Here is a 19,009-nt window from a genome sequence, read left to right as displayed (position 1 = left end):
GATTGGCTCTCTGTTGCGATACGTCCCGCCCCAAATGTAAACATCGGCTCTGATTGGTTGAAACGTCATGCTCCTTAAAGCCCTCCGCCTTCTCTCCGGCAGAGGACAGGTTCAACATGGCGGCGTCCGTGAGGTGCTTTCTCCGCTCAGGAAAAGTATGAGATTATTCACAAATGTTTTCTCTGCTGTTGCCAGTGATTAATGTCATTAATGGCGTCTCTCTGTGTGTTTCTCTACAGAATGCCTTGTCGGCTCTGGGGCAGCGGGGGTTTCATAAGAGTGCTCCGGCCGCTGTCCAGGTCAGTGTTAGCAAGCTAGCAGGCTAACCTTAGCTACAGCTAACCCTCCAGCTATTATTGGTTTTATTTGTTTTAACTGCAGAGGTTTGTGTTGTTTTAACTACATTGTTTGAAAGCAAAGTACGTCACAGCTGACAGGTGTTATTGTCAGTGGTTAAACAGTCGGATCAGGTTTTAATTTCTACTTTAAATCGAAGGGTTTAGCTGTTGTGCGGTCACTGGGCAGGGATGTCACATCATGTCAAACCTGTTTTGATAGGTGTTTGTAAAACTAATGCACAAATACAATGTTAACTGTCGCTAGTTGGTTGAAAATTTTAACATGAACACTTGTAGGATAAACATGTAAGTGCTTGAAGCTATTTGAATGTATTATATGTTTTTTGACATTTCAAATATTAATTATAACCATCTTTCCTTCAGAGAAATGGGTGTTAGCATGCACAAACACAAACTGTTAATACTCGGCTGAAATTACTGCAAAATAATTGACTAATGAATACATATGACACCAGAAAAACTGTATAATAGTGATGTGATGTTGACAGGAGAAAGGAACCTAATGTCATTGTGTTTGGCAATGTGATAAGGTGACAGACTTCTGGAGGATGATTCAACAAGCTCTGGAGAATATATTAGTCATACATTTAAATTTGACCCACATGTTTTTATTCTAGGTTCACACCCTGATCGATAGCATACTCTTGAGAAAGATATAGTTAACTTAGGGTGTCTACAGGCGCTTAAAAGGTCTCATAATGTCTTAGATTAGAATTTGCGATGTCTTAATCACTGCAAACATTTAATATGATTTAATTTACCCACGTTTATAAATGTTTTTGTCAAAATTAGTCAAGCTCTTCTGCCTAAAAGTCTACATTTCCAGTGTTACAAATCTATAAACCATCCACTGAACCTAGAACTGTCTTTTTGCCTTAGCTATTTGGCAAAATGTGGATTAACCCAGCTCACTCTAATAACCACATTCTTATATATAATCTATTTCTGCACGGGACCCATATGTACTATTTACCTTTAAAATTGAATAAGAATAAGATAATTTGTTCAAAAAAATCAGTCTAAAATGATCATGAAAAAGTCTTAAAAAGGATTTAATTTCAGTGGCTGATACCTGAAGACACTCTGTAACTACCTGCTAAAAGAGTTGTCTCACTCTCTTGGAAGAGACCGGTAAACCAAAGTTCATTAATTGGATTAAAGACTTGTTCATAAATCTATCTCTGAAAAAGATTGCTTAAATTATTCAAGTTACACAATTGCCATTTGAAAACATTTGGGGTCCTTTTAAACAATATATAGAGAATGATGATATCAGTAATGTGATGAATGTAGCAGGTGATGTGTAAATGTAACTGGTCCTCTGCAGTTGTCTGAACTATTTGAACTCTATTTTTATACTTCATTGTTTGGTTTCATGTGAACTGTGTATTTGAGTTTGACACAATGCACAAACAATGAAAGTATGACATGAATATAACAATATCGGAACCCTTTTGAGACACAGACAAACTTTTTTTTGAATTTGATTTTTCTTTTAATTATTTAGATTGAAGATTCAAGAAGTTTATTGTCATATGCACGGTACAAAAACACAGCAGTGTACACCATACAATGAAATTCTTAATTGCCAGTCTTCCGTCATGCAAAACAATATAAAATTAGAATTAAAGTTGGGTTTTAAGAAAAATAAATAAATAGATAAGCAGAAACAAAGAACTAAGATAAAAACCTGAGTTTAAAAGCAGAGTACACTGCCGTCATGCAAATATTGCAACAAATCAGATCAAGTTGCAACAGTCACTGAGTGCGATGGGTTTGGTGGGGACAACAGTGTCTGGTGGTGTTATTCAGCAGTCTGATGGCCTGTGGGTAGAAGCTGTTGTTCAGTCTCATTGTTGTGGATTTCACACTCCTGTAGCGTCTGCCAGATGGCAGCAGTTTGAAGTGACTGTGGTTGGGGGGTGTACCGTCCTTGATGATGTTGTGGGCTCTCCTGATGACCCTGGCGTTACAACTTACTTATTATCTATTCCTATATGTCCCTGTAATGTTTTCTATTTTCTTGTTAAGTTTTTATGAGCCTCTTATTATTTATTTCTCTTACTTTCTCTATCTGTATTTCTGTCCCTGCAGTGCTACAACATCCAAATGACCTCTCCACAGATCAATAAAGTTTATATTAAATTCAGTCATTTTTGGAGTCATAATACTCCATTGTCAGTTCTGTTACGATTTAGAGAGTTTTAAAGGCAGTTCAATTTCTGACAAAGCTCTTGTTGAGGTGTCGACTCAACTGCAGTTGATTTTGAAGGCTGTAGTTTGTGATGTTGAATTGTTGATGTTATACTGAGAGGGGTTTCCAAAATGAAGCCACATGCCAAAAAAGATGAGTAAGAACATATCCCCATGTTGCAAGTTAGTGACTAAAGTCAAGGGCTGCAAGTGCTTTGTTTTAAATGGGATTTATTGTATTTAGGTGCAGCCCCACAAAAAAAACAAACATAAGAGGTTTAAAGCTGCGTCATCATTTAGTTATGATCAAAGTATTATTCCTGTCACCACCTCAGCCCGAGGCCCTTCTTATACTGTATGCATACGAAATGTACAAATATAAAAACAGCACAACTTGCATTTCTGATTAGAGTATCTCTGTAGAATCATCTCTTCGGTCAGTTTGAGTTAAATCTGTATGATTTGGATTTGGAAATAAATTGTATAAAATCAGAGTGTGCAGAGCTCACTAATGACAGGATGACTTGACATGTGAATGACAAAAAGACAAACTCAGTCCTCCTTTAATGAGTCTGTACTGACTGCAGTGCTGTTGTTTTCGAAAGGTGACGGTCCGTGATGCTCTGAACCAGGCGATGGACGAGGAGCTGGAGAGGGATGAGCGGGTGTTCCTCTTGGGTGAGGAGGTGGCTCAGTACGACGGGGCCTACAAGGTGCGTTCACCCTCAGTGGAACATATTGGATGAGGTTCATAAAGACAGTGTGACTTTTGTGTGGTAAAACTCTGTGTTTATGTGTGTAGGTGAGCAGGGGTCTGTGGAAGAAATATGGAGACAAACGCATCATCGACACTCCGATCACAGAGGTGAGACTCTAACATTCACTCTTTACAAGTGTTCTCTGTTTTACACTAAACTGAATCAGCTCTCGGAGAGTCTTCTGTCAGCTGGTTTAACATCACTCTCTTTCTGGTGCAGATGGGCTTTGCTGGCATCGCAGTGGGAGCTGCCATGGTGAGTTTCTTTTCATCCACTTAGCAACACATTTATTAAACACACACGAAATAGTACAATGGCATTATAACACTGAGTGTATTTGTAATCAAGTCAGAAACAACACACACGCCTCCTGTTTATTAAGTGGTGCAGGGAATCAGGTCCTCCAGACAAGACAACTCACTAAAAATTGGATTCCCATAAACACTTCTATAGTTTTGCATTGATTTATTAAAAAAAAAGATCAACGGTTTGATCTCAAGAAAGGTCTTGTCTTAATAAAGGTCTTTGAGACCGAAATGTCGACCTTTTTCAATGCAAAGTTAAAGAAGTGTGTGCGGGAATTATAATTTTATATTGAGTTGTATTTGTAATCAAGTAGTTTTAACTTCACCTCACTTTGAATGATTCTCTGATTCCTAAATGCCGCAATCATGTGGGCACCAGGTGTAAATGTAGCAATAGTAAGGCGTTTTCAAATGAAAAAATATTAGTGTGAATGTAGCCTAACGCGAGCCTCATAAATTTGCAGAACAGCAAACTCGTTAGAAACTCTTTGGATTAAAAACACGTGTCCATGTTTTCCCCCGCAGGCTGGCCTGAGACCCATCTGTGAGTTCATGACCTTTAACTTCTCCATGCAAGCCATCGACCAGGTCATCAACTCTGCTGCCAAGACCTACTACATGTCCGCCGGTCTGCAGGCCGTGCCCATCGTCTTCAGAGGACCCAACGGAGCATCAGCAGGCGTCGCTGCACAGCACTCACAGTGCTTCGCTGCTTGGTGTGTTCACTTACACCTGATACTTGTTACCGTTATTACTGTCACTTAGCTTTTAGTAGTGTGTGCAAAGTTCTATAGAAGCTTCACTACAATTATTTTGTAGTTTTGTCCTTCATTGTATCAGTAATATTAAATTGTAACAGACAATCAGTCAATGAGTTGAAAGTAGAAGTTATCCTTTAGAGTTGGTGCTACTAGTAACAGAAGGTGATGCTGGTCTGACCATAGTGCTGGTGTCAGTATGGTTATTTTTATCTCTCTGCAGGTATGCTCACTGTCCAGGTCTGAAGGTTGTGAGTCCCTGGAACTCAGAAGATGCCAAAGGTCTCCTGAAATCAGCCATCAGAGACGACAACCCCGGTGAGACACCACAAGTAACAGGGAGTGACGGGGACAGACCCTGAGGGTGGTTAGCTGCTCAGAGCACTTACTGACGTAGTAACATTTGGAAGGACTGAAGTTCAAGTATGCATTTTAAAGAGACAGATGCATTTACATCTTTTTTAACATCTGGCTAGAGTGCATCTCAAACTACCTCCTCAGGGTTGAGCACTCAATCTGAAATACTTCTTAAATAATTTTTTTTAAAATTGGATTGCCACCCATTTGCTCAAGACTCATGAAAGGGGGTCTGCGTCACTGTTTTCACTGAACTCTGCCTCTGTGTGTGTGTGTGTGTTTGTGTCTCGCAGTGGTGTTCCTGGAGAACGAGCTGATGTACGGCGTTCCCTTCGAGATGTCGGAGGAGTCACAGTCCAAAGACTTCACCATTCCCATCGGCAAGGCCAAGATCGAGAGACCAGGTGAGACTTAGTCTCTGTACGGGCATGATGGTACCAAACCTGGCAACCTCACTTTCACCCCTTTTCTACCAACACGGAACGGATTGTTACGGTTCTCGCACCAAATTATGAATTGTTCGGTGCATTTTGAACAAAAATAATTTATTTTGGAACCTGAGGTTTTCTTTGACCTGAGGTGCTGTGAGGACATCAGTGGGTGTGTCATATTCTACACATCGGACAGAGAGGATGGAGAAGGCAATAAGAAATTAGCTGGAAAAAAAATAGAGTGCAGTGGTGTTCTAAATTAGGGATGCACTGATAAGGATTTTTTCAGCTGACACCAATAACCGTTAATTACCTGTTTCTCATGGCCGATAACTGATTCAATAACTGATCATTTCACATATTTGTATTTCAAAAAGAAGTGTATAACTTGTAGTTGATGTACACCTGAGGGTAAGACAGGCTGAGATGAAGGTGTATGAAATATTCATATCGTCATGCTGCATTTTTATAAACACACCCAGGTGCCATCTCACCGTCCCACGATAGACTAGCCTACAACTACCAGGTAAAATAAAGATTCACCTCACACATGAACACTCAACTCAGACAAACAAGTGTCTGTGTCTCACACGCACGCAGCCAGAGGGAGAGACGTGCTCCACAGTGGGTTGCCAGGTAAAGATACAAACAGTCGCTAACAGTAGCATCACATGGCTAGCAGTTATTAATACATTTAGCAACAGATTCAAGCCATTGGATGTAAGCCACTGCTGCTAATTAGCTCATGCTAACACTATGGAGACGATCCTCCAGCACTGTGTCTAACCTGTTAAACAGCTGCAGGAAGTTTGTTGATCTGGTGGGATGTGTAGGAGATCAGACCCTCGGTGCAATCCTGTTGTCTCCCTCTGGAACTGTGAGAGACGTCCACACTGTGACATGTTTTGCCCTCTAGACAGAAAAGGTACATGCACTGCCACCCACTGTGTCGGGTGTGTAGATGCTGCCCTTGTTAAATCAGTGAAAGCAGTCTGGCTTTGTATTATCGGCGCTATTTATCAGCTGTATTTTTAATTATCAGGGTAATGCATAATTATAAAAATGTCATATTATCGGCCTATAATTTATCAGCTCAATATATATCGTGCATCCCGATCATTAATAGTTTGTTCATGCTTGGTTTTGGATAAAAACAAAAGGGGGTATCAGATGGTATAGTTGCAGCATGTAGAACAGTATCATGAGGGTGATGTTGATTTTATGGTCTTACTCTTTGAAAGAAAGCAAATAAGTGCATTTTACCAAAATGTTGAATCATTCCTGTTATAGAAGAAAAAAATGTGATATGATAGTTGGTATAAAAAACATAGTGTTCTCTGTCAAACATAAACATGGTGATGACATGTGGAGGGGGAAACAGGAGGTTTGTGAAGATTCGTGCTCTTACACCTCTTTCCTTCTTCTTCTCTCGTCCTCTCTGTGCTTCAGGGACGAGTGTCACTATGGTCAGTCACTCTCGGTATGTTGGTCACTGCCTGGATGCCGCCGCCGTCCTCGCCAAGGAGGGAATTGAGTGTGAGGTAGAGGAAGGAACGCACCTGTTATTATCTGACACAGATGACCAGAGCTCAGCGGCCTGTTAGTTAACTACTTCCTGTCTGTCTTTGTGTCAGGTGATCAACCTGCGGACCATCCGTCCTATGGATGTGGAGTCTATTGAGACCAGTGTGATGAAGACCAACCACCTGGTGACAGTGGAGGGAGGCTGGCCTCAGTTTGGGGTTGGAGCTGAGATCTGCGCCAGGATCATGGAAGGTAACAGCTGACACACAACAAAGCCCCTCAGATTCAGAGTATGAGGCATGTCTGCTTCGTCAGCCTGGTAAAGTGAATTTTGTCTTTCCGACATGCTGGAGGTGATTTCATGTTCCTTACAGCTTCATCCAGACATGACAGAACATTTACAGAAAGAGACATCCGACACCAAGCTGTTAATCTCATACTATAGACAGAAACAGCTCGACTGTCATTAAACCTTTAAATAACTGTTGGGTAGGGTTAGATCTGTGATGCTAACAGTGAGCCCTGTCACTGTGTGTGTATGTGTGGGTGAGGTGACTAATATATACAGTTACACGTGTTGACAACAGCTTAAAGGAATAGTTTGGATCTTTGAAGTAGAGTTGTATGAGGTACCTATCCATAGTCGGTGTATTACATACAGAAGATGTCAGTCGGCATGTTGCTGCTTGGAGCGGTGCCTTCACTGGTTGTTGTTAAAATGTGACCTATGTGTATCTCCTGATGAAGGTCAACCCCCCCAAAATCATTCAATGTGATTGATTTTTGTTTTGCGATTGGCTGGTTACACAGCGCTCCTTGATGGGTCGAAGTATCAGTGAGCTTGGAAAACATTTGGTATTTGAGGGCATACACTTAAATAAATGTTTAAACTCCTGTGTGTGTTTTTAGGTCCTGCCTTCAACTACCTGGATGCTCCAGTCACCAGGGTGACGGGCGTCGACATCCCCATGCCGTATGCCAAAATCCTGGAGGACAACAGCATGCCGCAGATCAAAGACATCATCTTCTCTGTGAAAAAGACCCTCAATGTCTGAAACACACAAGACAGTCCCACCTGAATCCTTTCTGTCTTGCTCACACAGACGGTGGAAACATCATCTGGTAAAACATTTGAACCATGTGTAAATACAGCCAAACGGTTCCTTTTAAGAAAAAAAAAACGCTCCAGATCGTCCTGTCGGTCAGTGAAACGCACAGCTGTTTATCTGCACCCAGAGCGGTGGACACTCAGGGTTCGGTCAAGTCGTCGCCTCTGTTAGTCGGCTACAAACTTCACCGAACTCTGTGTGGCTCTGGCTGCTCTCTCCACTTCCTACCTTTCAAAATAAAAGTTGCTCTATCCTGTAGGCTTTTCTGTGTTTCTGAGGAAGTTTGGTAACAACAAAACTGCTGAGTTTGCTCCTGCGTGCACTCAAATTTTGACCTGCAGACTAATTCAAACTTAATTTTTACCCCCAGTAGTTTTATTGTTGTTAAACTCCCAGACATTTCTAACCACCAAAAGTATTACACTCAGTCTTTTTAATTCCTCACACTGACTCGGGTTCGTCTCTAAAAAGCAGCAGTGAAGACGAGCGAACCAGCCTGAGAGCTGGAGGTGGATCGTGGTTAGGAATATTTATTGTAGCTGCAGCAGCTCTGTGGATGTTTTTGTTGCTGTAAATGAATCTGTTACAGAAATAAAAACCTTTCAGTCCTTCATGCTGGCTCATTCTTTCACACCACAATGCTGGTTTTATTGGCCTCTGCTGTCTGATCGGTTGGTTTGTAGATGCATCATTGAAGGTGTTTTCGTCATCTCACAGGTGTTTACTGTCTGACTAAATCCAGTGTTTCTGCAGCCTGTGGATGTAACAAACAGTGAGGGAGAGAGCAGCGTGGCCAAGTTTGCAGTTCTGTTGCTGAAAAACGGCACAGTCAGGGTTTAAACGTCTGCTTCATCCCCAACACAAACGATACTGTTTGAAGATACAAACTGGATAACGGGTAAGACAGGCATCATTTCTGATAGGCAGGAACATTTCAGCCTTAAAACTTCAACAAAAAAATAGATGTTTTTCATGTTTTTGCATGATTTAAGAAGAGTGACAAGTTTAACTGTCAGGAAAACATATCAGCTGATCTGAAGCACTCAGGTAATCCTCTGACTTGGGTATACTGGGCTACAGAATTAACAGGATGGAAAACTGTTGATTAAGTTTACCTTAGCTATGAGAGTGATCCAGATTTAGCTAGCTAACATTAACATTTTTTTCAACAGGCCTACAGATTTTATTCATATATTTTATTAGGTGATGCAGGTACAAAGCAAAGTGAAAGCCATGACAGGGACACCACTGTGGGAGACGAGACTGGTGTATAATTAACACAAAAGACAAACACAGGCATATTGGTATAATGTATTTTGAGGGTGTTGAGTGGAGTTTTGTGTGTTTATTAGTGTGTGTGCGTGTGTGTGTTGATGAAGTAGTAAAAAGGGGGAATGAGTTAGAACAAGAGCAACAGCAGTAGCAAAGTTAGGAAAAAGGGAGACAAAAATAAAAAAAATAAATATGAATAGAAATGAAAATTTAAACAAGAAAATAAATATAATTTAAATTAAATTAATTAAAAAACAAAATATTTCTCCCCACCCATCTGTCTTCCTCTTTAAATTCATTTAAATAAATTAAAAGTTAAATGAAATTGCATATAAACAGGACTCTTACATGTTTTTGACCAACTTTGCTAATAATTGAGCCCAACAGGGTGCAACTTCAAACACTCTTGACAAAAATAATTAACATTTAACAGGGTGAAAATGACTTGAGGGACACAGTAAATCATGAAAAATTGTTTTAAAATTATATATATATATATATATATATATATATATATATATATATATATGAGTTTACAATGGCCTATAAAATAAAAAAATATTTTTAGAGTGATATGAGTTATAGTTCTTGTAGAGGTTGATTACTTTGCACTGGGGACATGGTAAAATCGAGCATGTGCCAAAAGAAGTTCAGTAAAGTAAAAAAAAAAGTATTTTTAATGTGGTTAAAAAGGGACTCCAGGGACTCTCCTGCACCCTGATGAAAACCTTAGGGTAGAAACCGGTCAGTGTTTTAATGTAAGCAGCAATGGGTTTTTTTTTAACAAAGGCTTTTTTTTTTTAACTTAATTCAGGTGCATTTGTTCCTGCTCCATGCACAAGTGCCAGAAGTCCATTTTTTATTCTCCTAAACACAAGTGTCTAAAAACTGAAGTAATCTACAGTACTTCAGTTAAACTTAAGTTAAATGTGTCCTCAGTTACATTCCACCTTTTCCATAAGGGCAAATAAACTTATTACAAAAAATAATTGCGAACTGAACGAGAGAGTTGAAGCCTTAAATGTTTTATTGGCAAACTTTTACAGGAAGTTTTGCGTCAGACTGGTTCAACTGGTTGAACATCAGATCTGAGACCAACAGTCAGAAAACACATCTCTCCATCCTCCTCCAATCAAACACATAAAAAAATAAGACGCTTTGAGAGACTCAAAGAACAAACCCTTGTTACAAATCAAAACTATATTACAGCACCTCCCAGTTCAGAAACTTCCATTTCATCTTTTTCTAACCAGGAGAGAAACGTATGGCTGCGTTTTTACAGATGGTGGAATTATTCAAACCACAGAAAAGGATCATTTAACACTTTATTTTAAGGGCTCCTTAATTTCCTGATAATTTCTCAGAAGGAACTTTGTAATCTGGTTCTAATTATAGGACAAAAGTGGAGACTTTTATCTCCATACGTCTGTAGACAAGTTTCACTTCCATGTTCTTCTCCCATGTCCGGCTGACATTGATACATGAGCCAGGATTCAAAGTATTTAAGCCTTTGAAACCTGGAGCGACATCACTTGTCTTGTGCTGATTTCAGACACCTTCACAAGTATTTTAAGTTTTGAACCTTTTGCAAATTGCTGCAGTAAAAAAAAAAAAAAAAAAAAAAAAAAAACATGGGAAAAAAGGCAATGAGCAACTTGGTAAGAAATCTCCCACAAATTGTAAAAAAGAAAGAAAAAAAAAGATAGAAAATTATTTAAAAAGACAAACTAGGGAAAAACTAGATTTATAGTTTTTAACATCATAATGCAAAATTATTAAAATTTTAAGCACTTTTTACACTTTTTTTTTTTTTTACTTTTCTTTAACTTTTTTTATTTTATTTATTTTTTTACTAATTTTCTTAATTTTCTCTTTTTACTTACGGTATGTCTTGCTAATTTTTTCGCTAATTTTTTCTTTCATTGCCTTTTACCCATGTTTTTTAAAGGGGTTTCAAAGGGTTAAATTAAACACTGTTTTCACTGTAATTATACCACATTACATTACAGTCATTTCAGTTAAATTATTAGGGAAATTACAGACTATAAAATAAAGCACTACAAAGAAAACATTCAGTTTCTGAATTCCAAGGAAAGTCTGATTTTAGTCATTTTTTAAATCAGATTTTTGACAAGATTTATCTCAGATAGTTCACAATTTTCCTCAGAGTTCACAAATGAGTCGTATCTATTTGTTTCTCCACACTACTGTTACTGTTATTGTAATTAACAGTTGTATTACTTGTAAAAAGCATTAAAGTGAACGTCTGGATCATGATGACTAGAAAACTGATTTTTCTGAAATCTTTGATATAGCAGGTGCTTAATAATTTGCAAGTGTCTGAAAGCCAAACTTACATGGACACCTATCGTCAGTCAAAGTCTGTTTTATTTAATGTTTATAGTTTGATATTGTCAACGGACAGTATTTTTAACCCTCACATGACCAACTGTAATCACAGAAACTTGACGTGAACGCAGCATAAAGGCCTCGGCGTGCGTCAGATGAGCCTACTGAAGCCATGACTCTGTTCTGATGGGTTCACTACAGCCAACAAACAAACAATAAAAAAAAACAAAAAAAAAAACAAAGCGATTAAGTCCAGGTCCTTTTCTCAGGTGTGCCTCCGCTCCGCTTTAACCGTTTCAAACATAGAAATGCACATCTTCAGTCTATAAACATCCTCCACAGTTCAGGACGTCCACAGTGTTCAGAATGAAAATCAAACCGTTTTCTGTTTCTTTACTTTGTGTCAGAGTCCTGCCGAGGAACCCAAAACTGAAAGCTGGAAAAAAAGAAATTTAGAACCTAATCAGAATTAGAAAATAAATCACTATCTCCCTCCTGATGACCTTGATCACCCAGCAGCTGGAAAAACATTAAAGGGTAACTTTGGTATTGTTTAGCTTGGACCCTTTCCCTCTGCCTCTGTAATGTACCTTGGCAGTCGTTTACATTTGTATTTAGGGCTGTCCACTTGTGATTGGACCACCGAAAACGCATGTTAATACCAGGCTCTAACTGACTATTGGGGTCAACAGTTTTTTAATTGGTCCAGTATTGAGTGAGACAACTGCAGCCAGCAGTAGCAAAACAAGCATTGTAATCCCTGTGGGTTATTGAGCACCGTCAATTTATGTCCACTAAAAGTGTTTGTTTTGACAGTGATGAGCTCAGATTGTTATTTTAAGTGTCTGACCTCTTAGTTGAAGAGCAAGATCCTTATTCTTGTACCAGAAACTGCCCCATTTTATTTAAATGGAGTCTGTGGGCAGGGTTGTTGTCACTCACTGCTCCGTCCAGCACTCACTGTATTACCTCCTTTATCAGTCTGCACGTCGACATTTTCAGAACAAATCAAGGCAAGCTCACATAATTAGGTCGAAACTCACAAACATCTTTTAACACTTGAAGATCCACTCATTACTAATTACTTAAAGTGTATGTCATCCAAGAGAGATGATAAGAACTAAAGTGATGGTCAAAGTTGTCACAGTGAAATTTAAGGTGTGCTGATGGATTCAAGTCGTCACCTCATGCATTGAGTAACATTACAAGTTAACGTTCCACCTTAAAAGTCGCCGGCAGTCGGCCCACTTAATTTATTTTCTCTCAGACTCCAGCTGCTGTGAGAGGCAGCAAAACATCCTTCCATTTTATAGTTACAGTTTACTAATAAAACTCTCCACAGTATGAACAGCGGTTACATGAGCCTCAAAACCAGCCACAACTCAGCCCTGAGCAGAGTGACCGTCCTCTACTGACCAATCAGACTGCAGTGTTCACAGCTCCACCTTTTAGTACCATATCTGTGTGCTAGGTACCCCAACAGAGGGGGGACCAAAAATGGGGACGTACAGACCAGTGCTATTGGTACCATCCACAACTTTTCACAGTGGAAACAGAAAAAAAGCGTACCGAGCTGAACTGAACTGCTTGATGAAACAGGGCTTGACAAAACACAAAGGCTTTTACTCTTTAACAAACGGTGTCTCTCTGTAGGAATCCTTTCCAAAATGTTGTCAGACACTTGTAATAATAATCCGAGTCTGTCAGCTTAGTAGACGTAAATTGAAGGTGCTCAAATGCCCACAGGGATTACATCTCTCATTCATTTTGCCTCTGCTGGCTGCAGCACACTCGCTCAATACTGGACCAGTTTCAAAAATGGTTGATCCCATCCATCACTCACAAAAACATGACACAATAGGGCCCAGGTTGAAAAATATCAAAGTTACCCTTTAAGGACAGGACAGGACTGACTGCTCCTGCTGCTGCTCGTCCCTCAACTGTAACCCACCTGTCACATATTTAAACATTTACAGAGATTTACTGGTGTCTGCTCCCAACTGCTACAACTGCATTTTTCTCCACTTCATATTTATGACATGTAAAGTTCACCCCCAGGTGGAGTTGTGGGTTTCTCCTCTTAAGGTCTTGGGGTAAAGATACACCAAAGGCAATTTGGTACTAACTCTGCAGAAATATTCTGAGAGTACACACCGACAGTTCCCAGTTTTCCAGAGGAAAATTAACCTCTTTCAAGTCATTTAACTGTTCGTAAATTGTGGCGTTAACAGTTGCAAAAACGTAAAAATAAATTCAGAAATTATTTCCGAATTATAACGACTTTTTCTTGAAAAACTGCAACTTCGTTATCATAATATTGAGGTTTTTTAATGTGAAATTGTGGCTTTATTCTCCGAAATTAGGGAAGTATTCTTGTAACATTACGACAAATGTCCCTTCATCTTGACCCCAAGTAGGGGTATATGATATTGGGATTTTTTGCCGATATGTAACAACTCATTTGACCAATAACCAATACCGATATTAATGTATCCAATTTTTCCCCACTGAATTTTAGTGATCGTCTCTTTTGTAGTGGAATTAACGTCATATTAGACATGAACACTCTTATCGTGATGGCCCACCAGCAGATGGAGACTTGAAATACAATGCTTTTAAATGTAGCTAATATTCATAATATAACATGCGATGACGTGCTGATATTATTGTGCATCTCTAACCCAAAGTAATTCTTTCACCCCATCATATGTTCCTACAGTTGGTACCAAATTGCGTAGTTCTGTCCAGAAACCTTTCTTAAATTTGAAAATTCCATACCAGTTCCTTTCTAGTAGATTATAAGGAAACTCTGGGACCTGTTAAACAAAATGTTACCAAAATATTTAGGTTGGAAGCTGCAATCATCATGTACGGAAGGTGGAAGAGGATTCGTCTAACTTGATACACGCGACCATCTGGGGTAAAATTAATGCAGATAATCACATGATCAATCAGCTGGGGGTGTTGTGTTCATGTCTCAGTCTCAGTGGAGCAGTTCTGTGTTTTTTGGACTCACATTAACTCATTTCTGACTCAAACTGTTTGTTTTTTTTAATGTCAAAATGAAATTTGAAAGTAAAGCTCTCAGTTTCCCTCCACAGTTACTGACCTACGATACCCAGAATCCCTCTCAACATCCCCCAGCGAAAAGGGCGGGACCTCTGTCCTGCTCTCTGGTTGAAGGTGGGGCCTGTGGAGTTCTTGGGCGGAGCCTTCAGAGTCTTAAGGAGCCGACAGGTCGGACCGTCCAACCTCCGAGTGTCCCTTCAGCAGGCCGAGCCTCACCACCACCACCCTCCTCTTCTTCTGCTCTGACCCGTCATCCTCCTCCTCGTCCACCTCCTCCCTCTCCTTCACCTTTCGTTTCCCTCGCTCCTTCCTCTTCTCCTCCTTCCTCTGCTTCTTCGCCTTCTTCCTCCTCCTCTTCTTCTCCTCCACTGATTGATCCTCCGCTTCCTCCTCATCCACTCCAACCTGCACTTCTACCTCTTGCACTTCTTCCTCCTCTACCACCATTTCCATTTCCTCCTCCTCCTCTTCTTCGTCGTCATCGTCATCCTCCTCTTCCTCTTCTTCTACCTCCTCTTCCTCCTCCTCCTCCTCCTCTTCGTCCTCCTCCTCGATATCTTCTTCCTCCACGTCTGTCATATCCTCTCCTTTCATCTGCTCCGGTTTCATCTTCATCTGTCGTCCGTTCTGTGTTGCCTGACAGGAACAGAGCACAAAGTTAGAAACGAGTCATGTTTTCTTCTGACTGATTTAGGGCTCATTTCTGCTCAACATTAGACTTGTATACAAACACAGATGTGGCCTTCTGTGCGTACTCTGCATTTGTCTGTATTTGTGCACATTTTCTCAAAGCTTACAGATACAAATGAAATGGAGCAGTATCACCAGAGATCATGGGAACACTAGTGTAGGTCACGCCAGAGAAATTTAAAATATGGCAGAACGGAACAAATTGGTAATATAGTGAAAAGAATTCTCCACTGACGTGATGTGACATATTTAACAGTCTCGCAATCCACCACAAGCTATAATGCTGCCTCCATTAAAAGGTACATTACGACCTCCACCATCACCATGTTTGATGTCTGAAACTTTGGACTCTGCCTTCTAGTGCCCTCCATCGGCTGTATGTATGGCATCAAAAAGGATGCATAGAAGAACGAGGGCAGTGACGCTTTAAAACAGACAAATCTATTTTTGTATTTGAGGAGTATTAATGAGAAATTATTTTAGTTTTGATCTCTTCATTATCAGCACTGCTTATCATGATACTCACCGTCTTCTTGCTGTTTCGGAGCCTGTGCAGCAGCAACCTGACGGTGTCTTTGTTCTGACACAGCCCCATAGTGTTGAGGGCGTCAAGAGCAGCACCAGAGCAGCCCTGCAGCCGGAGCTCTGCCCCCAGAGCTGCCTGCAGGAAGTTGTTCTTCCAGATGTTCCTGGTGAAGAGAGGGATGGAGAGCGCCACCACGGCCCTGCGCTCCAGCAACGCCTGGGCTTGGTCCTCCGACAGCGGGCTGCCACACAAACAAACAGAACAGTCATCAGATCGCTGATCACGTACGGTAAGACTTAGGCCTACAGATCCATGATGAGGTTTCAGTGTATCATTGAAAAAACTAAAAGGAACTATCGGCACCAGCAGGATTCCTCAACTTTGTTCTGAGCACCAGTGTGTCCTCACTCAGACTTACTGGCCACTCTTTGAAAGAGAACTGATGTCAGGGAACAGCGAGGTGAGGCAGGTGGTGACAAGAGGAGCGTGGTCCTGGGCCCAGTTCAGACAGCGCCGCCAGGGAAAGGATGACAGTGGCTTTCTGCTCACCACCTTCTGATGGAAGGGATTGTCTGTCTGCCGTGTCAGCGCCTTCATCTGCACCCCCACCAGGAAACACATAATACCATCATTACATAATAATTAAAAAACTAGTGCTATGATATGTTTGTCCTGACCAACACGTGTATCAACCAGGAGCAGCCTCTGTCCTCACCTCCTCTTTCAGTTGTTTGCTCCAGAACTCCATCATGGGCTTCCGGGCACCTTTAGCAGACCAGAGCATTTTGAAAGCGGCCTTGTAGCAGGACTTGCTCACCAGCTGAGCTGCTTTGCTCTTCTTCCCCATCCTGCGACCTTTCAGCTTCTTGTCTCTCAACTCTGCCTGCAGTCACCAACACAAAGGACACAAAGAGAAAACATCAAACACTCTTAATGCAGGTGTGTAAAACATGATCATCATCAGTGCTTCTGAGTATTATTTCTTGATCCAAACAAAGATGGTAACCAGGTGACATGTCTCCTCACTTGTATCATGTAAGCCAAAACATGTCATCATTTGGTATTTTCCTTCATACTTTACATCATTTAATATTTTAATACATCTCATCTAAGAGATAAGAAGTAGCTTTGCAATTAGAAAAACAGACAGATATATTATGTGTTCATATGGACAGAAAAGTAAATGAGGATCCTGGAAATACATTTAAAACAAGATCAAATGTCTGTGTTTTTCAGGAAGTTATCACCTAACAAGGTGACTTGAGAACATTAATGGTGCAGTGCAGAGACAATCTAAAGCTTATGTGGCAGAATCGCCTCTATTGTGATACCACTGTATATCGCGATAGTGCCAAACACGCTAGGGTTGCAGCGATGTACTAGTTTCAAGGTATACTGTTGACAGTTGAAGTTCACGGTTATCTTACCATGTACATTTGCTTCTATCCTCCCGAGTCCCGAACCCTTGTTTGGTATGCATTTTTTATTTGACCTAGCTATTTGGGATCAGACGGAACTAAATCCTGATGTCCTCAAACGAGTACTTCCTAATTAACAGTGCGACACTGATGTTGTTACTGTTGCTTCAATTGGTCAAATCTGTTGCCATATCAAACTACAAACATAAATAAACAAGTTTCAACCATAACATGTGATCAGGTTTTGGACCTTGTCCACTTTTATTTCAAGATCGGCTGCAGACTGACTTGGCAGAGATGGCTGCCATCTTGTTTTTACATGGATTGGTGTATTGTGTCCTTACTACCTCTAGACGGCACAAAAAGTTTCCACGAATGAGGACAACAGGTCTGAATTAAGAAAAATTAAGTGTAAAGGTCAAGAAAACCCAAAATGTGATGTCCTCATGAGGACACAGGGTCTCAAGAGGATAAATGTAACTCGATATTGGCTCTCCTCTTTATTTTAGTTATTTTCAAATACTTTTTACACATATTTCCATTCTCAAAATGGTTTCAAGTTTCAGTTCTATTGATAAAATATTTGTTCAGCTTTGGCTGATAATAATATATTGTGAAACCGCGATATTTTCTGAGGCGGTTACTGTACCGTGATAATCTCATGCCGTTCTGCATCCCTAATATACACACACATACACACACCTGTTTAGTCTGGGGCGGTTTCAGCCACAGGGTCCGCTTCCCGCTCTGTTTGCGTTTGCATTTGCTCCTGATGACCTGCGCACAGGTCTCACACAGGAACGACTTTTCGTGTACTACGGCGTCCGGGAAGGCCCACTGCACAGTCTCCGGGCTGGAGAAGGTGTACACCGCCCTCCGGTTGAAGCTGCGGCCCTGCCGCTCGAACTCAGACTTACAGGCGGAGCAGCTCCGGTCCTCGGGCCGCTTGGGACGCCGCCGGCCGCCTCGCATAGCGGGGGCGACGGCTGTAGCATACTGAGAGGGGTCTGCCTTTGGAGGGTTTTCCTCGGTCTGCGGCGGAAAAGACACCACCACATCATGCCCGCCGGGGCAGTCCACCTCCGCACCCACAGCCGGATCGGGAAGCTCCACCGGCAGGGTGGGCTGCCCCGGTGTGCTGTGCTCGGGCTCAGGTTCAGGTTCGGCTGCTGTGGTGAAGCTTTCCTGCGCGGAGACTCCTTCGTCCGCCGCCGGTGCTCCCGAGGGGGAGGATGCTTCCGTGGAAGTTAAGTTAGTGGCCTCGGTGTGGGCATAGTCGTGCTCGTTAGTCTCGGATGGAGGACCAGTTTCCTCCTCGTTCCCCGCGTTGGTCTCGGTGTTTTCACTCGCCATGATGAACGGAGGCTCTCCGGTTTTAATCAACAGTCGAAATGCGCAGAAAGAAAAAGTGTCTCAGCGGTCATCACTGTCCACCGAGCAGCGGAGCAGCGGCTAACGGGACGAGCTAACACCGGAGCCCGCCAGAATAAAAGCAGGAGCTCCGGGCTGATGCTTAAAGTTAAACTGTCCTGAACACTTTGAACGATGTGAACAGAAACGTTTGTTTAATATAACAAAGCAGCGCAGACAGAATAAAGACGGATCCTTTCAGTATGATCAGCTCCACGGCAGAGTGAAAACAGAGAAGCTGTGACCAACAGGATGAAGCTTCTAATAAACAATATAGTTTCCGTGTTTATGGTAATAGACACGTTGCTGGCGCCCCCAGGTGGTGGGAGGTAGACACTACCGGTCCCCACACAGATTCATGCTCAAACTATAAATATCGGCCTACACATAATAAACAAAACATACGAAACCAGAATCTCACCAGAACTAAAGACTACAGTTAGTTCACAAGAAAAATATTGATAATCGATTTACTGTTTAC

General features: G+C 41.2%; 2 protein-coding genes across 2 annotated transcripts; one reads left to right on the top strand and one right to left on the bottom strand.

The window, feature by feature from the left end:
* On the top strand, window positions 1-8,405 carry pdhb (pyruvate dehydrogenase E1 subunit beta). Its single transcript, XM_033627104.2, has 11 exons — window positions 1-155; window positions 240-299; window positions 3,158-3,265; window positions 3,355-3,417; window positions 3,530-3,565; window positions 4,141-4,331; window positions 4,597-4,691; window positions 5,024-5,134; window positions 6,611-6,702; window positions 6,796-6,937; window positions 7,595-8,405. Exons 1-11 carry the CDS (start codon window positions 117-119, stop codon window positions 7,738-7,740), a joined length of 1,083 nt encoding a protein of 360 aa, XP_033482995.1. The 5' UTR covers window positions 1-116; the 3' UTR covers window positions 7,741-8,405.
* A 1,670-nt stretch (window positions 8,406-10,075) lies between these two features.
* Window positions 10,076-18,781, bottom strand: LOC117257289 (uncharacterized). The gene is made up of 5 exons (XM_033627366.2): window positions 17,821-18,781; window positions 16,416-16,583; window positions 16,119-16,297; window positions 15,701-15,941; window positions 10,076-15,120 (listed from the first exon to the last, which is right to left on the bottom strand). Exons 1-5 carry the CDS (start codon window positions 18,469-18,471, stop codon window positions 14,638-14,640), a joined length of 1,722 nt encoding a protein of 573 aa, XP_033483257.2. The 5' UTR covers window positions 18,472-18,781; the 3' UTR covers window positions 10,076-14,637.
* Window positions 18,782-19,009: the final 228 nt, after the last annotated feature.

This window comes from Epinephelus lanceolatus, chromosome 1, assembly GCF_041903045.1.
Source record: "Epinephelus lanceolatus isolate andai-2023 chromosome 1, ASM4190304v1, whole genome shotgun sequence".
NCBI lineage: Eukaryota > Metazoa > Chordata > Actinopteri > Perciformes > Serranidae > Epinephelus > Epinephelus lanceolatus.
This window is presented reverse-complemented; position numbering and strand designations above follow the sequence as displayed.